At 39.1% G+C, this 23,843-nt stretch overlaps 1 protein-coding gene across 1 annotated transcript; it reads right to left on the bottom strand.

The window, feature by feature from the left end:
* Positions 1–238: 238 nt before the first annotated feature.
* Positions 239–18,831, bottom strand: heatr6 (HEAT repeat containing 6). Its single transcript, XM_055180329.2, has 20 exons — positions 18,513–18,831; positions 17,930–18,037; positions 17,709–17,849; positions 17,497–17,612; positions 14,649–14,763; positions 14,454–14,555; positions 14,121–14,264; positions 13,788–14,041; positions 10,556–10,733; positions 10,249–10,455; positions 9,762–9,861; positions 7,162–7,520; positions 6,835–6,957; positions 4,601–4,687; positions 4,385–4,519; positions 4,189–4,311; positions 3,979–4,103; positions 3,796–3,892; positions 1,356–1,560; positions 239–1,151 (listed from the first exon to the last, which is right to left on the bottom strand). Exons 1-20 carry the CDS (start codon positions 18,792–18,794, stop codon positions 562–564), a joined length of 3,591 nt encoding a protein of 1,196 aa, XP_055036304.2. The 5' UTR covers positions 18,795–18,831; the 3' UTR covers positions 239–561.
* Between the last annotated feature and the right edge of the window lie 5,012 nt (positions 18,832–23,843).

The raw sequence follows: 23,843 nt of genomic DNA, 5'->3' as shown, positions 1-23,843 counted from the left end.
CATTTGCATTTAAATGACGCACCTAGAACATTTGTGCTCACACCTACAAAGTGGCAGTTTTAACATGCTATAATAAATTATTTATATGATATTTTGAGCTAGAACTTCACACATGTACTCTGGAGACACCAAAGATTTATTTGACATCTTTTTAGTGGCATCTAGCGGGTGAGATTGCATTGGGTTATGCTTTAATTTGTATTAATTTAAAACAATTATGACATCAGTCCACATAATCTGTAGTCCAATAAAAATGGGTTTAATTATATTACATGATATATATATACAAAAATGTCCTAAACGGTCAGAAAAAAGATCCATAGCTGTCACTGGGGCGGTACCCTTTTAAAAAGTACACCATTGCACGTAGAGTTCATTTTAGTACCTCAGAGGTACATACTGTAGTGGTACCAAATGTATAGATAATGATGCATACAGTATAAGGACCTGCCACAGTGACAGCTTGGGAACATGTAATAAATTTTAAAAGACTAAAATATTTAAAAATGCTTTAATCGCAGCTGAATGTTTCTGTAATTACACTTTGATTTTTCCTGTTCCTCACTGCGTGCCGTCAGCTTCTTTCATCACCTCAAAGTCTCTCACTACATCTTCTAGGAAATCCACCACAGTCCTCAGGTCTTCAGTGCCGTCTGACACAGTCTGGAGTTCCTTCAGCCTCTTCAATGTCTCATGGAGCACCATCAGTCCATCTTTAGTCACTGTGTGATCAACCGCATCTTCACCCTCAACACCGTCACACCCGGCGACCAAAACCGCACCCCTTTCGCTAAGGTAACGAACCAAGAAGTCTTTTAGTACCGGTCTTGATTGGTCATTCAATGATGACCTCAGGGCAGGAAGGTCATCAGATTGGCATATGGACAGGAGATGCAGTAGAGCGCGGCAAAGTTGGGTGCGTAAGCTAGCGGAGTAGCGATATTCCAGGAAATCTTCGGTTTCTTCGCTGTGCTCGAGGGCTTGCACCAAAGCACGCCAGACTTCGGCGAACTGGCCAGCGTCTCCGTAGCGATCGCGTGCTGTAGGTATTGAAAGCGCAGCGGCAGATTTGATGCGCACTTTGAAGTTTTTACAGGAAGTGACAACATAGGAGAGGGCGGAGTAGGCATCATTAGACCAGGCAGCTGTACCTGAAGGAAAAATATTAGGGATGTTGTGTATTATTAATAATTGTACACTCAGGCATGTGATTGGCCAAGGATAAAAAAGGAGGAATGAAGCCAACACCCCACCTCCCCTTTTGTTTGTTTGGATTGTACTGCAATAGAGTGGGATGTAAATGTCATGATTGCTTTTTGCAAGCACCAGTAATGCAGATTTCTTTCTGTACTTACCCAGAGGTAGGTTGTGATTTCTGAAGGCATTACCCAGCGCATAACAGGCATTCCAGCGAACTTTCATGGTTGCTTCGCCTTTAACCGTATTGATCAGCGCGCTCATGGCCTCTTGAACAGGCTGAACAAACACAGGTTTACCCAGATGCCCCGGCTGCAGGAAGTGCAGCAGATTCCCAAGCGCACGGACAGCGTTGCTCTTCACCTGTAACAGGTTTACAATTTATTTGTCTGTGTCAGTTTATGAAATATTTGGATGTTTTTAGGATTTATATTCTTGGACGGTTAAAGTAATGACCAGGGTTCCTACTCTAAGTCAAATTCCCTGACTTTTTCCTAACTTTCACTGACTAAAATGCTGAATTTACATGACCTATTTCTGGATTATGCCGTAAACCTGGATAATGTAATGTAGTGCACACCTTAAATAAAAAAAAAGTAGCTTAAATGCGTGACATGAATAAACAGTGCCAATAAACAGCTGTTTACATTGTAGTTAGTGGAGGCTTGGACCTGGAAATGGTATTCCCACACCTTAGTTAGCCAAAGACGGCGTTACAGGGACGCATGAAGTATGGCAAGGGAGACGCAGCGTCTCGTTCCCTTCTCAGGGAACAACAGTTACATACGTAACCCGAGACGTTTTCATGTTTTTATTAAACACAACATGTAAACATTCATAGTGCAGGGTGGAAAAATGATGTGAACCTTTGGGTTTAATAACTGGTTGACCCTCCTTTGGCAGCAATAACCTCAACCAAACGTTTCCTATAGTTGCAGATCAGACCTGCACAACGGTCAGGAGAAATTTTGGTCCATTCCTCTTTACAAAAGTCTTTCAGTTCAGCAATATTCTTGGGATGTCTGGTGTGAATCGCTCTCTTGAGGTCATGCCACAGCATCTCAATCGGGTTGAGGTCAGGACTCCAGAAGGCGTATTTTCTTCTGTTGAAGCCATTCTGTTGTTGATTTACTTCTATGCTTTGCGTCGTTGTCCTGTTGCATCGTCCATCCTCTGTTAAGCTTCAGTTGGCAGACAGATGGTCTTAAGTTTTCCTGTAAAATGTCTTGATAAATTCATTTTTCCATCTATGACAGTAATCCGTCCAGGGCCTGAGGAAGCAAAACAGCCCCAAACCATGATGCCCCCTCCACCATATTTCACAGTTGGGATGAGGTTTTGATGTTGGTGTGCTGTGCCTTTTGTTCTACACACATAGCGTTTTGTGTCCTTTCCAAACAACTCAATTTTGGTTTCATCTGTCCACAGAATGTTTTGCCAGTAGTGCTGTGGAACAACCAGGTGCTCTTTTGCAAACTTCAAATGTGCTGCAATGTTTTTTTTGGACAACAGTGGCTTCCTCAGTGGTGTCCTCCCATGAAGTCCATTCTTGTTTAATGTTTTCCTTATTGTAGATTTGTCAACAAAAATGTTAGCATGTCCAGAGGTTTCTGTAAGTCTTTAGCTGACACTCTAGGATTCTTCTTCACCTCATTGAGCATTCTGCGCTGTGCTCTTGCAGTCATCTTTAGAGGACGACCATGCCTAGGGAGTGTAGCAACAGTGCTGAACTTTCTCCATTTGTAGACAATCTGTCTTACCGTGGACACATTGACATCAAGGCTTTTAGATATACTTTTGTAGCCCTTTCCAGCTTTGTGTAAGTCAACAATTCTTGATTGTAGGTCTTCTGAGAGCTCTTTTGTGCAAGGCATGGTTCACATCAGACAATGCTTCTTCAGAACAGCAAACTCCAAACTGGTGTGTTTTTTATTGGACAGGGCAGCTTTAATCAACACATCCAATCTCATCACATTGATTGGACCCCAGGTTGGCTGACTCCTGGCTCCAATTAGCTCTTGGAGAAGTCATTAGCCTAGGGTTTCACATACTTTTTCCACCCCGCACCACGAATGTTCACATGCCGTGTTCAACAAAAACATGAAAACGTATGGTGTTTGTGCGGTATTGGTTTGGGCAGACTGTGTTTCTCTGTTGTTGTGACTTGGATGGAGATCAGAACACATTTTGTGACCAATTTATGAGGAGATCCGGGTAGGCCCAAAGGGTTCACATACTTTTTCTTTCAACTGTATATTTTCAAAAACTTCCCAGGGCCTTGAATTCTTTTCCCCAAATTCACAAACTTTTAAGGATTTCAAGGACCCGTGGGAACCATGCTGACATCACAAGTTAAAAATCAAATTCAATTTTGATAAACGGAAAATAAAATTTAAAGCAACAAACAAAAATCCCTGATATGACTTGGTAAAAAAATCCCTGACTTTCAATGTCTGAAAAAGACTTTTTAAATGCCATGATATTCCAGAAATTCCATTACCCCGAATCAAATGAAGGTGCTATAAAATATGTACATAATAGTAAATAGCCACTCCAATTATGGAATGATGTCTATGTTATCTGTCACTATGTACATACCCTGTCTTTATCTCCTGAGGCTTTAGTGGCTGATCTGAGCATGTTGAGCAGCAGCATATCAGAGAAGTCCTCCTGAAACTCCAAACCAACTGACTGCCTGAGGACACACAACCAAAACAATCATCCAGACAGATTCTCCTAATAAATACCGCACATGTACTAAAATGAATGTTTGTCTCTCACATGTTGGCAATGAGTGTGTCTGTGAGGTTCCCGAGCGACCAGGCGGCCTTTGCCCGGACGTTGGGCGAGCGGTCGTCCAGAGCAGTGAGTATGGCGTTGGCTGTGTCAGCCACAAACATCACATCCTGTGAATTTGAAACAAAATAACAGATTTATCAGTAAAAAAAAAATCACTAAAGCTTTCATCATACGCAGAGACTGGCAGTGTACCTCTCTCAGACAGGGGAAGAGGATATAAACACCCAGAGCTCTGACCGCTGCTGCTTTCACTAGAGAGTTCTCGCTGTATGTCAGTCCGAGCAGTATCGTGATACACAGCACCTGTGTCTTATCCTGCAGATATAAATGCATTCGTACATAAACGTGTCTCATATAATGATCTTAATCACAATCTTAACACACTCACGGGCAGCTGGCTGAAAGCCTGCGGTAAGATGGAGGACAGGGCATCGCATGCGCTGGTCTGTAGGGTTGGGTGCTGTTCGTTCTGCAAGGCTCCGATTAGCGGACCACCCAAGACCTCCGACCAGAACTGAACCACCTGTCGTGGAAGACAGTCCAGCATTGCTTTCATACACATCGTGACTGTTAAAATGAGTGTTTTTGGTTCACTGTTGGTTACCTGGCTTACTGGTACACATTTGGCACTTTGAGTATTTAGATCTGCTCTGTACTGTTGGATAATGCCTGTACCTAGTTCCTCCAAAAGCTTGAGAAAAACAGAAATGAACACATAAAAAAGGTAATAATAATAAAACAATGGAAATAGGAGCAGTAGAAGAACAATTGAAGGGTAATGTGAGCTTTTGGTTTTATCATCACACCTCTCAACAAGTCAATATGATGCAAAAATGATGCAATATGACACCCGACACGAATTAAGCGAATAAATCACGCTATTTGCGCGTAGTTGGACGCTTGAACATTTTTTAGTAAACTCATTTGCATGTGAAATTCAGACGCGAATAAGCTCAAATTGCCAGCTTTAGCTAGCTTGTAGTCTCAATATGTGTACATATGACCTCCTCACTCCCTTTCTTCCAAGCAAGATTCTTTATATTCCTGTGTCTATGTTGAGCGGCAACCTTCCTATCTCTCTGATGAAGCCAATACGGAAGTGATTTAAACTGCAATTCATCGACTGGCCGCTTGAGGCTCCAAAAGGGAGTCAATTCCCATAGACGCCCATGTTAAAAATGGCCAACTTTACAGTAGAAAATAATATGTTTATAGCCTGGTACAAAAAGTGTTTTTGGTCTATATAGCTAATTTTGCCTGTGTGAGGGGTGAATGTTTTTGTAACTCATCCGTTTAAATCATATTAAGCCTTAAACTTCGGCATAATTAAGGGCGTGGCCACTTGAGTGACGGTTGAACAGCCACTGCTGTCACTAGGCGGAGCTAGGCGGACGTGGTTTCAGCCACCAGACACTTCAGCTTCACCCATGTCCCGCCTCTATACCCATTTTCGGTTTTCCGCGAGTTATTCCCGGTGACGCGTGGCCAAAATGGCGATGGCAGGCAAAACACCTGCTTTAAGCTTCAAAAACGATCTTCACAAACCAATGGGTGACGTCACGGACATTACGTCCATAGTTTTTTACAGTGTATGACAGTATGACGATGTGTCATACAGCTCCAGGTGTCCACATACAGCGACATTGATTTTGTCCTCCATTGTTGTTTTGTATCTCCCCATGGTCGCTATGTCATAATCACGTTACTACTAGAGCAAGCTCCTGATTGGTTAACGCAGTGCAAATATCAGACAAAGTTCAGATTTTTTAAATCGCGCAATAATGCATTACGCGCATAAAACACCCGAAATGCTCAATTCGTGTGAAACGCATCATTTGCGCCAGCTCATTCTTGCGAATCACGCTGCAGGATGTTTAATGGGGCTTTTACACAGGACGGGCTGTGCAAAGTAGGTGGAGTTTTAAAAACTTTCAGTGGGATTACTGTAAATTACTACATTTTTTATTTGGGTTTAGTAGTGAAGAAGATACATACGCTACTGTTGCCCGTCTTCATTTCACGTAACTTAAGCTGCCTACCTACAACAAGCTACCACGCCTGACATGCCAACTTGAATTGATGTGTTTCGATGACACAACTTTTCTTTATACGTCTCTATAGGGGTGTAAACTTGTATTATACAGCTCCACTGCGCTTTGGTCGACAAACCGGCCTCACGCGACGCAAGCCATTAAAATGAATGGGTTTCGCAGCGCACACCGCGTCCTGTGTGAAAGCCCCATAACGCATCTTTGCATTGACTAAACATATAAATCACTCACACTAACCGCTTCATTTGCATCTGGTGTGAATGTAACATTAATGTGTCAAATTTGAATACTTAGGGTTGTGAGTTTGTGCAAATATTTAAAGGTCTAGTGTGTAGATGTTTAGTGGCATCTAGCGGTGAGATTGTGAATTGCAACCAACAGCTCAGTCCACAGTTCACCCCTCCTTTTCGAAATGCATTGATAAGCTACGGTAGTCGTCAAAGGACAAACACGTCATTGTCTGTGACAACGTAAAGACAAAACGGGCTCTATAGAGCAGTTTGTCCGCTTAGGGCTACTGTAGAAACACTAGTCATGACGGCGATTTTCATGTAAGAGGACCCGCGGTGTATGGAGATTCGAAATTGTTCATTCAAAGGTAATAAAAACAATACAACTCATGTCGTAAGGTCTGTATACACCGCTGATAATATAGTTATGTATATTTTGTTGCATTTCTGTAAAGAGATCCTTCTAAAAGTTACACAATGCACCTTTAACCCCAAGTATGAAAAAGTAAAGCATTAATAATAAATCAAAAAGGACTATACATAGAACGATCTGTTACTTTAGTGCCGTGAAGCTGCACAGAAGGGTCCTGCTCTGTGAGACAGCGGGCGCTGAGTTGTCCCAATTCCAACAGAGACGTCTGAGCCAATGAGAAATACCCCTTTACCAGATGAGCCAAAACCTGAAATAAACCCACACACAACCAAGCAGAAACAAAGCTTCACATTTACACATATGCATTTATCCAAAAGCTACTTGCAGTACATTCAAGCTTTACATTGTATCAGTACAAGGATTCCCTGGAAATCAAACCCTTCACCTACAAGAAGGCACACATGCTGACAATATTAACATCATCTTATCCACCACCTAACCAAATCCTCACCTGTAGGGCTTCCAGTCGTACAGGTGAAGGTTCCAGCTGAGTAGCGCCGGACCCTCCAGCATCACTATCTGAATACGGTTCCTCACGAGGCTGCGTGACCAGACCAACACACAGCTGGAGCAGCCAGCACGGGCCCTCTGCAACCTCAGCTCCTCCTCCAGGAGACGACAAGGCTTCTTCTTCTCTCCGAACTGTCTGTCTCCAGTTTTGAGACAGCTCCTGAGGTGTGCTGATGCCAGGAGTGCCGAGGGTGGATGTGGAGCCGGGTTGCTGTAAGAGCAGATGGATCTCAGGTAGAGGAGCTTGAGCCGAGACTAAAGCACCAAAGAGAGTGAGGCTGGACACCCGCACGTTCACATCTAATGTTTGGGGAAAACAAAGGATTGGACACATTTGAATGAGACAAATTTGGAGTAATTAAATCTTTAAAGTTCTGTTGTCATATTCTCACTATCATATCATTATTAAATATATGTAATGGTAGACCGATATAACACCGCAACCGATAGTTCAACATTTTTTCACCAATAGATGATTATTCTGACTGATATCTGCCGATACCAGTAGTTTGGTGGTTATATATAATCTTGCATTAACTAAATTCTGAAAATAAAATTTTCTGTCTGTTTTTCATTCATATGACTATTAATACTGATCATTAAACTAGTGATGTTTCTTTACATTTTCTATACACAGAGCTCAAATTCATTGCATTTTCCTGCTCTCTTTTAATTGACCGGATATATCGGCCCTGACGATTTTTTAAACTATCGGCTAGGGTTGCACGATAAATTGCATACGGGAAAATATCACATTCATAATCGTGGATGAATCGCCTGCGATTATGAATGCAATATTTCTCTGCTTGTCAGTGAACTATGTAGTAAATGCTGCTCCATCTGAAAGCAGGTGATGCCGATTTATTACTAATCAAGGAAATGGCTTTACTGACGAGATGCGCATGATAACCGCACTACTATCGGCCGATACGATTATTCTCAGATATATCGGTGCATCTTTAATTTCGATCGATATTGGGGGGGGTATTGTTGGCTAACTAATCTTTACCCTGCTGAAAAAAACAGCATCAACCCAGCATGGGATTTATGCTGGTCTATGCGGCTTTGATGCTGGATTAGCTGGTGGTCACCAGCATACCAGCACCAAAACACAACATATGCTGGCCTTGCTGGTATGACCAGCATGGGATGCTGGTGCTAATGCTGGTTTGGTGCTGGTTTAGCTGGTGCTGATGCTGGTTTGGTTGGTGCTAATGCTGGTGCTGATGCTGGTTTAGCTGGCGTTCACTAGCAAACCAGCACCAAAACACAACATATGCTGGTTTTGCTGGTGTGCAGTTTTTTTCAGCAGAGTACATTTAAATTAATCTTTCTTTACAATCAGTGGCAGCCGGTGACTTCTTTTTCAAGGGTGCATGATGCAAAGTTCATCACAACATGCATGTAGCTCAACACGGGTGTGGCTCGTGATTTCAAAATGTGTGTTCGGCGCTTCATGTAAACTTATACATGTGACGTCAAAGTACATGCCTGCTGCAGACGCTTCGAAGAGGTTTATGATAAAAGAGCTCTTGTGTTTGCCAGATACTCAATTTCATGTGTAATCAGACTTTAGCGTTAAGTTAACCTGATGCATAAACGTCATTGTAACTTTGAAGCATTAAATCTTCGAAATATACGGTCATGTGGCACATCGTTTGAAAGGCTAAGGGGGTCGCACACCAGAAAGAAAAGCGCCGCGCCATGTCATATCTAGGACAACTGGGAGGCACATTAAATAGCGCGAACTTAGCAGCCAATGTTAATCGTTAATGATTTGGGACAAATATGATGTTATTTAATCTTAAACTATGTGAGTGGCGCAACAGGGATTTGAGCAACTTCCTGAGTCATAGCTGGGCGTCGTAGCTGGGCGTCGTAGCTGGGCGTCGTAGCTGGGCGCTGCCACCTGTCGGGGCCGGTGTGCGTATACTCATAGAAAACATGTGTTACATTATTTTAGAACGGCCCGGCGCTGAGCTGTGCGTCCGGTGTAGACCCCCTTTTGTGCCGTGTGATTATTTCGTGAACTTGAGCGTCTTTTTTGACACATCTGCAGCAGGCACGTACTTTGACATGATGCACGCCGCAAACTAACAAAAATTTTGAAATGACGAGCAACACACACGACACTCCGAACACATATTTCGAATTTGCACCACTCGAAAGAGAAGTTGCCGGCCACCACTGCTTACAATAAATATTTCACTTTGGACGCCATATAGTGCTTTGGCACATGTAAAGCAAGCATCTAACAACATATGCTCTGACATGCATGCTGTACTGTTTTCAAATAGTACCATGAGTTGTCAGATCCACAGCCACTCATTTAGTTACACCATTTTTTTTTTGATATTTCATTTACTGTAATTACATTTGGTTTGATATCAGCCTCATATCGGCCAATTACACATTTAGCCACATTGCATTCTCAATATCAGTATTGGAAATGGCTATTAAAAACCCACAATGGTCAACACCTACAGTAAATAAATCATGACAGAAATTTCATTTTCGGGTAAACTGTTCCTGTATCAGTACCTCTGTGGCGCACATATGGCCGGATCTGTTTCCACAGTGGACTCAGCAGGCCTGGTCTTAGACGGTTATAAGGCACATTGGAAACCAAATGAGCAAGGCACTGAAAGGAAAACACAAACATGTCCAAATTTAAAGGGATAGTTCACCCAAAAATGATAAATCTGTCATCATTTAATCACTCTTATGTTGTTACGAAACCCTAACCCTTACACAAAGGAAGATAGCGGTTTTGTTAAAAACATTTCTCAAAGTATCTTCCTTTGTGTTCAGCAGAACAAAGAAATTAATACAAGTTTGTAACAACACAAGGGTGAGTAAATAATGACACAAATTTCATTTTTGGGTGAATTAAGGATTGATTTAATTTAATGTAAAAAAAAAAAAACTAATAAAAAGGGACATTGGGACCAGTTACTAAAATGTCTAAAGCTGTGAGAAATGGTCTAGAATCGCTCAGACATGAATACTGTACAGTTTGTAATCTTACCTTTAATACTTGAGTGAGAGTCTGGCAGGAGGACTCAGCGAGAAGCGCTAGCAGCAGACAGCGATGTAGCTCTCTGATACTGCCAGCTAACGTGGCAGAGAATGGCGTGAAGGCTTGACGTGGTGCACCGGTGTCTTCGGCGGTGGAGAGGAACGGTCGGGAACCTTCCAAAAGAGCAGACAGAACCTGCAGAGAGCCGGCCCGCACCTGAGAGCAGAAGATGTGCGACAAACCAACAAATCTAGATTCTTCTCCGGTGTCATTTGCAATGAAATTAAAGGGTAACAACTGTGTGATTGCGTGTTACTTTTGGGGAAGGGTCCTTCAAGGCAATGGTTAGGAGAGTGAGAGGAGGTGGACCTCCAATCCCTGGAGCATCAGGAATGAAGGATGACCAGTAGCCATAGAGGACTCGCTTTTCAACACATCTGACCACAGCCAGGAAACACTGCAGTGCGCTTTGACGTACACGTGCTTGATATAATCTAGATGACACACAAAAACATATTTACAGCCATGAGAAAAATACTAAAATCCTGTTATATTACAAAACAAAACTACACTGTTATATACTGATATTCAATTTATTAAACTTAAAATTCCGTGTTTTGTTAAGAAACATAATATCTAATGATCTTCACATAAAACATGAAGTGTTTTGGGATATTTAAGTGACTTTTTCAGCGACACCACCAGCCCGTAAGAAAAGAAAATCACAGATGAGATCTCTGCAAATATCTCAATTATTTCTCATAGACATCAATGAGATTACTTCTGCTTAAGTCACTTCTGGCACAATCTCAGGGCCCCCAGTTTGTGAATCACTGACTTAAGCAGAATCTCATTGATGTCTTTATATGAGAAATAATTGAGATATTGCCACCAATTGAAACCATGCATGGAGCTGGTAATGTTGTGATATGCTAACAAAACCTTACCGAGTTTACAAACCAGCCTTTTATTACCAGCTAATCTGAAGTACTCCCATAATTTATACCCCTTTGGCCTTTGAAAACTTTTGCAAACTAACTCGTTTGACATTGCACTCGAGTCCACTTTATCCATCATCGGACTGGTGGATACAGCGAAAGACATAAGGTTTTTTTGACAACAAAATGTAAAAGGTAAAATAATGGAATCGCTAAAAAATAACGATGTTGTCGACTAATTATCAGCGTCGACGCAGTCAATTGTATCGACCAGTCGCGACAGCTCTAGTTTTAATGGCACAAATCTAAAAAGTTTGAGAACCACTAAGTCACTTGGATCTCAGATATTTCTCCTAAGAAAAGACCCAGAACTTTCACAAATGTCTGCATTAGAGACATCTCAAGATTAAGCTCAGATTTGCGAAGTCTGCAATCAAAACTCTTGTTAAATCAAAACTAGAGGTCTTCTCGGGTCCAAAGAAATGTACCTGAATCACTTTTTACCCGAACCCAACGTGCATAAATGTTTTTTAAAGAAAGACCCGACCTGATACAAGCCCGAGAAAATTAGACCCGAGTCCGGCCCAAACCAGTGGCAATTTTTTTTAACCCGACTGGACCTGAATGTAAACGGCAACCCCACACGCAGCAGTCATACAGAAAGAAACCCCGGTGGCCTCGCAACCAATTTGGCCCGCGGCTCCATTTATTTTACTTTGTTATGTGATGACGACACCAAGGTATTGACGGTAACCGCTAAAATGTACATTTAAAATTGATTGACATGTGTGTCTAAACGAAAATTAACCAACAAGCGCTCTTGGCAATCCGTTTGCCAAAAACACATAAATTTTAAATTACCCGAGACCTGATGTCGCCAATATTATACCAGACCCGTGACCGAGGCACACGTAAAACTTTTAGACTCGAACACGCTCGGGTCTGACCTCTGGTTTTCGGATCTATATGGACCCATGAAAACTTCTAATCAAAACTATAATATCTAATAAAATGTATTATTATTAAAATTGTATTGATACTCTTAAAGGTGCAAACTTTTAGCGACATCTAGCAGTCAGATTGTGAATTGGAACCAACAGCTCACCTCTACTTTTTCGAAACACATAAAAAACTACGGTAGCCATCACAGGACAAACACGTCAACGTGGTAACGAAATGCGCACTGTAGAGCAGTTTGTCCGTTTAAAGCCACTGTAGAAACATGGCGGCGCAAAATGATGACTTCCATGTAAGAGCACTCATGGTGTATGTACATAAAAAAAAATCTCATTTTAAGGTAATAAAAATATTACAGTTCATTATGTACAGTATTTTTCGGTCTATAAGCCACGTTTTTTCCATAACTTGGCTGGTGCTGTGTCACAGTCAGGTGCGCCTTGTAAGTCAGTATTGAATTAATTTGGACATTTATGAGGCAAGAGACAACATTACAGTCTACAGTCGCGAGAGTCCACCATATGCTGCTTCTGTATTTTTAATTCAATGGATTCAGTAATGTGGAATGACGAGTAAACGAACTACACGCTATTTGGCTTGTTCGGTTAATTTAGCCTATTCAACCTTCCATGTAAGTTCTGTATGCTATGATTTATCATTTAAATAACTAATAATATTACTTTAACGTACAGACATCTATTCAGCCTGCTGTTCTGTCTGCTATTGTTTAGTTGAATAACTTGCCTTTCCAGATTAAATGTCTGTTCTTCGGCTTGGATTTTGTGAAATCACTTTCTAAATAAACGCAGCATATAGTCCACTGTGACTTATACATATTATTTCCTCTTAACTTAAGTTGCCAGTCAGCGCCAGCGTTTTTCATGATTTTCACAAAAGTTTAATGCCTTCCAGAAAATGTTCTTCTTTAAATATATAAACATACAATATACCAAATGAAAGAACAGACCCTCTGCTTTCAAAAAAAAAAAAAAAAACATTTCATCCTACCTTCAGTAGTTCTTTTGTAATCAGCTTTTGAATATGGGTAGGTTTCTGCAAAAACACCACATTTTGAGCAAAAAGCAGAGATAATTAAATTTTTGCGACGGACTTTTAATAGAGATCCCATTCAGAGCGATCTTTAAAACCGACACAGACATGCAGCTTGCCATAGGGCAATACTTCCGGGTTTAAAAAGTTGCGGTACCTGGTGGATAATAGCGGTATTGCGGAAAGCCGGAAATACTCGTCATTGGCAGGGAAGCGTTTTCTCTTGATTGACGAGATATCTCATCAATGGCGGCGAAAGAGTTAATGACGCATTTTTGAATGATGCGGCTTATACTCCGGTGCGGCTTATAGTCTGGAAAGTGCGGTAAGGTCTTTATACACCACTGATAATATAGTTATGTATATTATATTGTAGTTCTGTCAAGAGATCTTTCTAAAAGTTACACATTGCACCTTTAATTTATTTTAACAATTGTCTTATTGTTTTAATGTTATTTCCTCTAAGCAACTTTAGGAGAAACATCTCAAGTTTATACTTAAATGACACACTTCTGAAAACTCCATCAAATCTCCTGAGCTATAAAAGAGCAGTATGTTTAATTTGAGGAAAAAAGCGTTCAGTACAATATCCAAGAATCAGACCTGAGTTTAGATTGCATTCCTCCCTCGGGGTCAGAGAATTCAGAGTCAGAGCTCACTTTCTTCCAGGAAGGCTGGAGATGTGGAGTTGCTCCTGATGGTGACATCACACCAGGAGGTTGCAATCCAGCTGACCAGTCACTCTGATCCACACCTCCTGCTCCAGTTTCACTCTCTCCCTCCTCCTCACCTCTTGTTCCCTCAGCTCCAGCTTTCTTCCCTTTACCACGAGACTTACGCTTTCTGTTCTGTTGGGACTAAAAACATTTATTTATTTATTTACACTTATTTCCACGGATTATATAAACGATGAGTTACACTGTTCTGGTCACGTACCCCTGCAGTTTTTTTCTGTGCAGTTGGTTCTTGTGAGGATTCAGGTTTTGGAGCAGGAATGGTCTCGTACTGAGGAAGAGGTGCTGGGTACAACACCTGTGGCATTTCCACACTTATTCCTGGCAGTCCATAGAACATGAATCTCTGCCACAGTCAAACAATTATGAGATATTACTATTCAAGTTAAAATACACAAAGACAAAAATACTACATTTACCTCTAAAATCAAAAAAATGGGAAGACAATAATTTACATGCTTTATCCAAAGAGACACCGAGAACAATTTTGGATCTGTAAATCTATACATGAAAACATATACAATTGTATACATACTTTGAGCACAGCCAATAAGGTGCCCAGATCCTGGTTTGGGACAGCTTTCCATTTCCCCCCATTGAGAAAACACTGCATTCCCCTCAGAGCATTCTGTAATAACTAAAACGGAGATATAAATAAGTGAAACTGCAAGGTTAAACATGGACAATATGAGTGTGGTACAGTAATGTCAAGATAAACATGAGTACTGACTGCACAGAAGATGATGTCCTCCACATTAGGTGGTTTTGGGGACTGTAGTGTGCGCAGAAGGACTCCATAGCATACACCTTTATATGGATCCTCTAAATATGGCTGACCGGAAACACTAGTGCACACACAAGCGGACATCATTTCATTGCAACACTACTAAAGGGTAAAAGTTTGAATTGAATTATTTTAAGTTCACGGCAAAGCTTTACGTCATGTTTGAAAAGTGCCAATAAGAGTAGAGTATTTGTCCAAGCCAAGTATAATAGAGGGTATGCACATGACGTCAAGGTCGGCGAGAGGGACTGCGGTTACGCCCACTAAGTGACAGAGTGGCAGCATATGAGTACAGCGTGACATCGGTGAAAACACGCTGAAAACGCGTCGAAATGGGAAAAAGCTGTTGAGCTGTACTAACAGATTTAACAAGAATTCTGAGCTATCGTTTTACAGACTGCCAAAAAACACAGAAAGGAGAATTAAATTGATCGTTCATGCCAACATCCACAGACCACAGGTGGATTGACACGTTGCTAGAGTCACTATCAAACAGAGGTTTTTCTTTCTACTTAAAAGTTTTTTTCAAGTATTTGTATTTTATCCGTGTTTTTCTTTGGAAAACACATTCCAAAGCATATTATCATAATTTTTACTCTATTACATTTCATAAATACACGTTTTTGTTTTACATTTAATATTTCAGTACATTAACGTACATTTAAGTACATTTTACTTTTACTCAAGTAAAAGTACACAATTTTAATGTAATTAGGTATTAAATAAATTTTAATATGCAATATTAAAGAATACACAGTATGACTCTATGTTTTTTAGAATGAGGTAAAGTAAAATTTTTCCTAATAAAAACACCCTAATAAAGCACAGATGCTTGGAAAATGTAACTAATGTAACCAAGTATTGTTCACCTCTGCTATCAAGTATACTAAATTTAATTTAAACTGAAAACAGTCAGTTTTACTGGCATTTTCGCAGCACACGCTATAAAAACCAGCCATTTTGTTGGACGTTTGCCACTCAACAGGGCGAGTTCCGATGTGGTCACGTGGAAAAGTGACGTCAATCCATACCCTCTTTTTAACTTCTAAAACTGGTTAGTATTAACCCCTTAGACCCTGCGACCAATAAAAATGCTGATCAGCCGATCAAAATAAGGCACACTGAAAAAAAAACAGGTCTGAAGGGGTTAAAGGTGTGTTTTAGCGGCATCTAATGGTGAATTGCAACCAATGGATCAACCCACAGGTCACCCCTCCCTTTCGAACACATATAGAGAAGCTACAGTAGCTGCCACAGGACAAACTTATCATTGTCTGAGGTGAATCCCAATTCAGGGGCTGCGTCTTTCAAAGGCCAATGATGATAGTTCCGCAACAAAGGCTGTACCAATTTGAAGGAGTCCCTTCACATGCAGCCTCCAAATGCGGTCTTCATTTCCCCTAAAACCAAGGATCCATAGATGGATCCATCACAGCCTTGGTTACCCCAGTTCCTGCTGCGAAGGTCATCACACCACTGATCTACTGACCGTCCTTCAATGAGATGCCCAGCCGATGCCTGACCAATGACCACCAGCGGTACCAGTTTAATTCGCTTACCCGTTCACATACCCCATAGTATTTATATATATAAATATATATGTATCTCTCTCAGGGGATTTTCTCCTCCTAGGAGTTTTCCCCCTGGACTAGCCAGGAGGGTTTTTCTCCTAGGGTTTATTTTCATCCCCTGGAGAGTACGCCACCTTTGGCTTAACTTACTACTTTACTGTATATGTTACATTATTACTACGCTCGCTGTTCTATGCTTTTCCTACATCTATTAATGTAAAACTGCTTTGAAACAATTAACAATTGTGAAAAGCGCTATATAAATAAAATTGAATTGAAAATGTGCGCCTGTGACATCTGGGTATTTTGAAATGAACATTCAAGACTGTAGTTATATAAAAGCTTATATTTAGCAAATTAAAGGTCAACTGTTATAAATGTTTTAGTGATGTAAATTAATAGTATTGTTGCAATATTGTGCATGTTGCATTTTACTTTTGTATATTTCTAAAGTTGGTATATTGTATTGGGTAGTTTAATCTGCATCAATGTGTCATATTTTCTTAAATAAAATAAAAAATCTGGCTCTATATTTTTTTTTTAAGTCTGACAGGTCTCAGCTGTTGTGTCCCACTGACAAGCATGGTGGGCGAAAACAGCAAGTGACGCAGCTCCCCCTGCAGGCTAGACCGTCTCATTTCAGTTCGCTTCGTGGACTTCACAGGCTGCAGCCTTCAAATACAGAGTCTTGCCTTCAAAGTCCACATCCTTAGAAGGATACAGCCACTGAATTGGGATGCACCCTGTGACAACGTTGTGACAAAACACCCTCTATAGCAGTGGTTCTCAATCCTGGTCCTGGAGGTCCACTGCTCTGCACATTTTGAATGTCTCTCTTATCTGACAGACAATGAGATCTCTGCTAATGAGCTGATGATTTGAATCAGCTGTGTTAAACAAGAGAGACATACAAAATGTGCAGAGCAGTGGACCTCCAGGACCAGGATTGAGAACCACTGCTCTATAGAGTAGTTTGTACATTTAAGGCTACAGTAGAAACATGATGGCGACTTCAATGTAAATAAAAAATTAATTGAGTTAATTTTAAGGTAATAAAAACATTACAGTTCATTAAGTAAGGTCTTTATACACCGCTGATAATTAGTTATGTATATTATATTTCATTTATGCTAAGAGATCGTCCTAAAAGACACACAATACACATCGACCAGTAACAAGGAATTCATAAAGTTGTTATTATTATGAACTTATACGCAGCTCACCTAAGACAAAGATTAGCTATGCAATGCACAGCAGAGCGACGCAGCTCTATGTCAGGCTGAACAGGATCACTGTAGCTCACCAGAACACCACCTGTTCCAAGAAGCTCTGGAAGATGCTAGATAAAAAAATAAAGTAGATAAAAGAGTGTCACACACATATAAACGTATAATATCACACTGAGATTAGATTAGTTGCCAGATCTGTCTCTTACCCGCTGGCATCTGGATCCATTACCATACACCAGTGATGAGAGGGAGAGCATCACTTCTGGATGAGTCCACGGACTGCATGTCCTCAGAGCACGCGTGCAGTACGACACCAAAATTTCAAGCGTTTGCTCATCCACTATTACCTGTGATGGAACAGTAATGTGGGTTACTGTTCATAAGATCACACCTCTTGATATATAGCCATGAGGATACCACTACAAACCTGTAGCTGGTTTAGAAGTTGATGAATTAACTGACACAGTTTGAGGACCAGATGTTCCTGGCTGAGAGGAACCAGACGGCTTGCGTGCACCAGCAGCGCACACACAACCTGTTGGAGATAAAACCAAAACCTAGTGAAAAGTCTACTAATAAAATAGGTTAAGAATGTGATAAGGCTATATAAATCTATGTATGATAGTAGTGGCCAAAAGTAATGACTTAAACATATTAATAAAATGTATTACATGTATGCTTGTGTAGTGCATGGAAAGCATTTAAGAAGGCTTTTCCCTTTGTCATTTTGCCAAAATGATTTGTAAAATAATAAAAATACTCCTAATATTTTGATGCTTTACTCGATCTTGTAGGAGCATTAAAAGCCACGTCTTCGCCTCAATGATCTCATTCATCAACGAGACAATATTACAGTATACAAGCATATAATATTACAATAATAATGAGTGCAATAATTAGTAATATTACAATAAAACAGAGATTGTGAAGAGACTTCACACTATTATACCAAATATCTTCATGAGAAACAATGCCTAGCCTAGCATAACGCTAAACAGATGCGATCATACCTCTGGATGAATGGTGTCATGAGTGATACTGGTGTAGTTTTCTGAGATCAGCTGGTCGAATAATAAATTAAGTTCAGTTTTTAGGGTTGGGCTGTCAGACGGCCTCAGTGATCTCAGTTTATTAAAGCAGCGATTGATCTGATCTTGAGTTTCTGTTTGTTGTGCTGTTGATGAAGACGTAAACCTTGCCACGTTATCGGACGATGTGATCTGTAATCTGTTTGTGTTGCGATTAGAAGAGAAGTTACAGTTGGAATCAAAGAACGACACCTTACCCGCCATCTTAACAGTGTCAAAATAGCGGCTTTACTATGGCAACAAAGATCCACATCCTAGGTCGACCGGAAGTTCTCATTTCAAAATAAAAGTTTACGTCATTTTATTTTATCTTCACCTTATTTGGTCAAATAAATTGTGGCAACTAACGTTACCTCATAATAATAATAATAATAATAATCTATATTTACATGCACCATAACAAATATTTTTGCAGCACAATGTTGTAGACTATTTTGAAGTAGAAGCTCACAAAAAGAGACATGCAAGCTTATAATATATAAAAAATCTATTCAGAATATTAATATTTATTATTAAGAAAATGATCTAGTTTCCTTAATAAAAACGTAACAGCACTGTAAGAAGTAATACCTACAGTTGTGTTCAAAATTATTCAACCCCAACTGAAATTGATTGTTTTGGCCGGTTTGACATTGATTTTGATCATTCAGTCATCCTGCTTACAATTACATCAAAGAGGCATGTGTAGGTCAGACAAATATAACATAACATTTATAATGAAATAACCACAAATGTCTTTTCTGTGCTCACATCAGTCTCAGTTTTATTCAACCCCCAAGTGACATTCAATCTTAGTACTTAGTACAACATCCTTTTACAGTTAAAACAGCTTTTAAACGTGAAGCATAGTTTGACACAAGTGTCTTGCAGCGATCTACGGGTATCTTCGCCCATTCATCATGGGCAAAAGCCTCCAGTTCAGTCACATTCTTAGGCTTGCGCACTGCAACTGCTTTCTTTAAGTCCCACCAGAGGTTCTCAATCGGATTTAAGTCTGGTGACTGCGATGGCCACTTCAAAATGTTCCAGCCTTTTTTCTGCAACCATGCTCTAGTGGATTTGGAGGTATGCTTGGGATCATTGTCCTGTTGAAAGGTCCAACGTCTCCCAAGCCTCAGGTTTGTGACGGACTGCAACACATTGTCATCCAATATCTCCTGGTACTGAAGAGAATTCATGGTAACTTGCACATGCTGAAGTTTCCCTGTACCTGCAGAAGCAAAACAGCCCCAAAGCATGATTGACCCCCCGCCATGCTTCACAGTAGGCAAGGTGTTCTTTTCTTCATAGGCCTTGTTCTTCCTCCTCCAAACATAGCGTTGATCAATGGGCCCAAACAGTTCTAATTTGGTTTCATCAGTCCACAGAACACTATCCCAAAACTTCTGTGGTTTGTCCACATGACTTTTGGCATACTGCAGTCGACTCTTCTTATACTTTGGAGACAGCAAGGGGGTGCGCCTGGGAGTTCTGGCATGGAGGCCTTCAGTACGCAGGGTGCGCTGTATTGTCTGAGCAGAAACTTCAGTACCCACATCTGACAAATCTTTTCTCAGTTCCTCAGCAGTCACATGGGGACTTTTTTCCACTCTACGCTTCAGATAGCGCACAGCAGTCGCAGTTAGCATCTTTTTTCTGCCACGACCAGGAAGCGTTTCAACAGTGCCCTTTGCCTTGAATTTGCGAATGATGCTTCCTATGGTGTCTCTTGGTATGTTTAACATCTTTGCAATCTTCTTATAGCCATTGCCCTTCCTGTGAAGATTAATCACCTCTTCTCTTGTCTTCCTGGACCATTCTTTTGACTTCACCATGTTTGTAACCACACCAGTAAATGTTTAGAAGGAGTTGAGTATCACAGTCATTTTAAAGCTGCCTAATTGGTGCTTATTAGGCTTTATTGCTGTTCCCTGACATCCACAGGTGTTTTCAATACCTGATTGAAAACACTTCAATGAACCTCTGTTCTTCAGAGTGGTAGTTCTTTAAGGGGTTGAATAATTGTGTCAATGAAGAATTCACAAAAGAAACATTTACTACTATATTACAAAACCAATTTATGTCATTTTAGTTGCATATGGTTCTTTAAGAAGTCCTTGTAGGATTTCATTCTGAATACAATTACAAATGTACACTAAATTCCCTAAAACCCTTAACAGCATTGGGGGGTTGAATAATTTTGAACACAACTGTAAATCTAATTTATAAAAATTGAGGCAAGTGGCTGCATATTATGTTTTAAGTTGAGTCAACTTGTAGCCTTTTTTAAGTATAATTAACACTGTAATATTACTTAATACAAACGCAACAAAATTAAGTTGAGTTAACAAATAGTTCTAGTATTACTCAGTTTAATTTACTTTTCTTGGTACATGTAACTTTTTTATGGTTTGTTGTTGTTTCCATAAACATTGATTTAGACTTTATCTTTCTGTGAGATGAGGGCAAGAACTGTGTATTAAATCAACACGCGCACCCAGTTTAGTTTTGGGCGGCTGTAAAGCGCGATATACTTCAGTATGCAGTCTATGCACAAGCACCAGTCTTCTTAACAATGGTAACTACAAAACTCAAAGATGACACCAAAACTCTTCTAAATCTCGAAGATAAATGAACATTAAACACTAAAAAGTCTTTCTTTTTAGTTAAAAACACATAAAATATCATTTCAATTTCACTGTGCAAATGCAGTCCCATGCAAAGCTATGAGTCTGCCTAGTTAGCTATGTTTACTAAAATCATTCATGTAGATTCAACACAAAATTATTAAGTGAATTTCCTTCTTACAAATTTAAGTGGATTATACATGATAAAATGAAGCTGAATTTACTCAATAAAGTGTTCATTTAGAATTACTCAAACTATTCATCTTTATATGTTATTTTAACTCAAATTTTGATTAAAAAAACAATAATTAAATTTTTTAATACAGTTTACTCCTTTTATCTTTGTTAAATCTAAGGCACAGAATTTTTTTTTACAGTGAGATAAGAATAGTAGGAATGTACTGTACACACAGTTGTGGACAAAAATATTTGCATCCTTGGTAAATATGAGCAAAGAAAGCTGTGAAAATAAATCTATGTTTTTCCCTTTGAGCTTTAATAAAAAAGAATTCACAAAAATTCAATGTTTCATAAAAGTAAATAATTAATTTACAGTATTAATTAATTAAATTACAGTATTAAATAAATGTTTTCTCAAATACACACTGGACACAATTATTGGCACCCCTGGGAATTTTTATGATGTATATTCCCATTGATATTAAAATTTTAATATGTTGTCCAGTTATGACTTCCTGTTTCACAGAGGAATAAATATTAAGTACACAAAGCCCAAATCCCCTTAATCATTCATTATAATGGGTAAAATCAAACACTATAGTTCTGCTAAACTTTTTTTTAAAGAAAATGTTAAATCATATGACTCACTATGTTCATTTAGTGATGCTGATGAATAATGCACATCTCTGGGAATGCACATCTCAGTTTTTTAAGAATTTCCATATTTTTGTATTTTTTATTGTTACAAAAATTTTCTTTGGCATACAAGGATATTTTATTTGGTTGTCATAATTTTGACAATCGTGTAAAGAAAAAGCCCTTAAAATTGTAATATTTGACATTTCTCAAATGCTATAATATTTAACTCTGTTTAGCCCTGGTTCACAGTGTTACAATAAAAACAAAAGTTCTGATGTTTAGCAAAAGATTGTTCATCTACATAAAGCAGTTAGTGGCTTTAAGGAAATACTTAAAATCATAAAACATCTATTTCCACAATCAGGGCAATAATGAAGATTGACTGAAGATGTTGCAAATCTGCCTGAAAGAGGACGTCTTTTTATATCAGCAAGCAGAATAAAGTGGCCAAAGACTCTCCAAGCATCACAGATGGAGAACTTCAGAAATTTGTTAAATGTTGGGGTCAGAAAGCTTAAAAAAAGGAATATAGCACCTCCATAACCACAAGTTGTTTGGGACACAGTTTATGAAACAAATCCTCTGCTCTTATGCAAAAACAAACTCCAGTATATTCATTTTTCTGTACTGGAAGTTTAAACAGGACTGAGTTCTGCGACCATATTCAACAAAACGACTTTATTGCTGTAGGAACACAAGATGGCTTTGGTGCACACATGGATTAAAACATATACTTAAATAAAATATACTTCTGAAAATGTATTGTTGTGAATCTACTTTTATAGGCTACCAGAGGTCCTGGACATCTTATTAAGACCCATACAGCAAAGAAATACATTTCTCTGGCCAAAAATAAATTTTAAATATATGCTAAAAAATTTTTTTTGAATGTTATGCTCAATAGAATATATTTTTGAATTTGGAAATATATTTAGTTTTAACCTTCATATATCAACACATATCAAAATGTATTTCAAGGGCAAGCAAATACATTTCTAATTTTACATTAATGGAAAAAAATATTTTTTGTCTAAATATATTTTAAATATATGCTAAATACAAGTTAATTTTATAAAGAATACTTTTAAAATGGAAAATACATTTAATGCAAACATTTTTAAAACTGTTACGTTTACAGGTTCAGAACATAAAGTTTTCCTTCCAATGCAATGTGAATACATTTCCTTGGATTGAAATATATGGAGGGCTAAATATATTTTTTAATGCTTTAAAATGTATTTCGGAATATACAAAAGTCCAAAAAATATATAATTAAAAAAATTGCCACTATTTGCATATTTTTGCCATATGGGGATACATGGCTTCATGGATTATATTAAATATACTAATAGATAAAAAAAGTCAAAACCTGACTTGCTCTGCTAGTAATCTGACAATGGGCTGTGGTTAAATCTTCCATCAAGTAATTGGTTCAAACAAACAACAGAAAATGACTGGAGTGAACTGAAGAGGAAAGAGCATCAACATATGAAGGGTCTGAAATAATTCTGTATGGAGGAATAATCTTAAATCATCTGCCATTAATTTTTCATCCTCATTAAACATTATAAAAAAAGACTCTGAGCTGCTAGCCTTGGAAATGGTGGCAAAGAGGATTAAATGAAGGAGGGCTAATACATGTGAACAACATTTATTTGAGTAATACATTTTTATGATATGACTTCCCCACACTTTCAAATATTTTTATCAATGAAACATTGTATTTTTGTGATTTTTTAAAATATTAAAGCTCAAAAGAAGAAACACTGTAGATTTATTTTCACAGCTTTCTTTACTCATATACCAAGCGTTCCAATAGTTTTTTCCA

Source organism: Misgurnus anguillicaudatus, chromosome 9 (genome assembly GCF_027580225.2).
Source record: "Misgurnus anguillicaudatus chromosome 9, ASM2758022v2, whole genome shotgun sequence".
NCBI classification, from domain to species: Eukaryota; Metazoa; Chordata; class Actinopteri; order Cypriniformes; family Cobitidae; genus Misgurnus; species Misgurnus anguillicaudatus.
Note: the sequence above shows the minus strand (reverse complement) of the source record. Positions and strands in the feature narration are given on the sequence as shown.

Excerpts from the sequence above, each read along its gene's own strand:
- heatr6 (XM_055180329.2), bottom strand. The coding sequence starts at position 18,794 with ATGGCGGGTAAGGTGTCGTTCTTTGATTCCAACTGTAACTTCTCTTCT. Across the intron at positions 17,850-17,929 it reads AACTTCTAAACCAGCTACAG|GTAATAGTGGATGAGCAAAC; the intron begins GTTTGTAGTGGT and ends GTTCCATCACAG. Across the intron at positions 7,521-9,761 it reads GCCATATGTGCGCCACAGAG|ATGTGAACGTGCGGGTGTCC; the intron begins GTACTGATACAG and ends CCCAAACATTAG.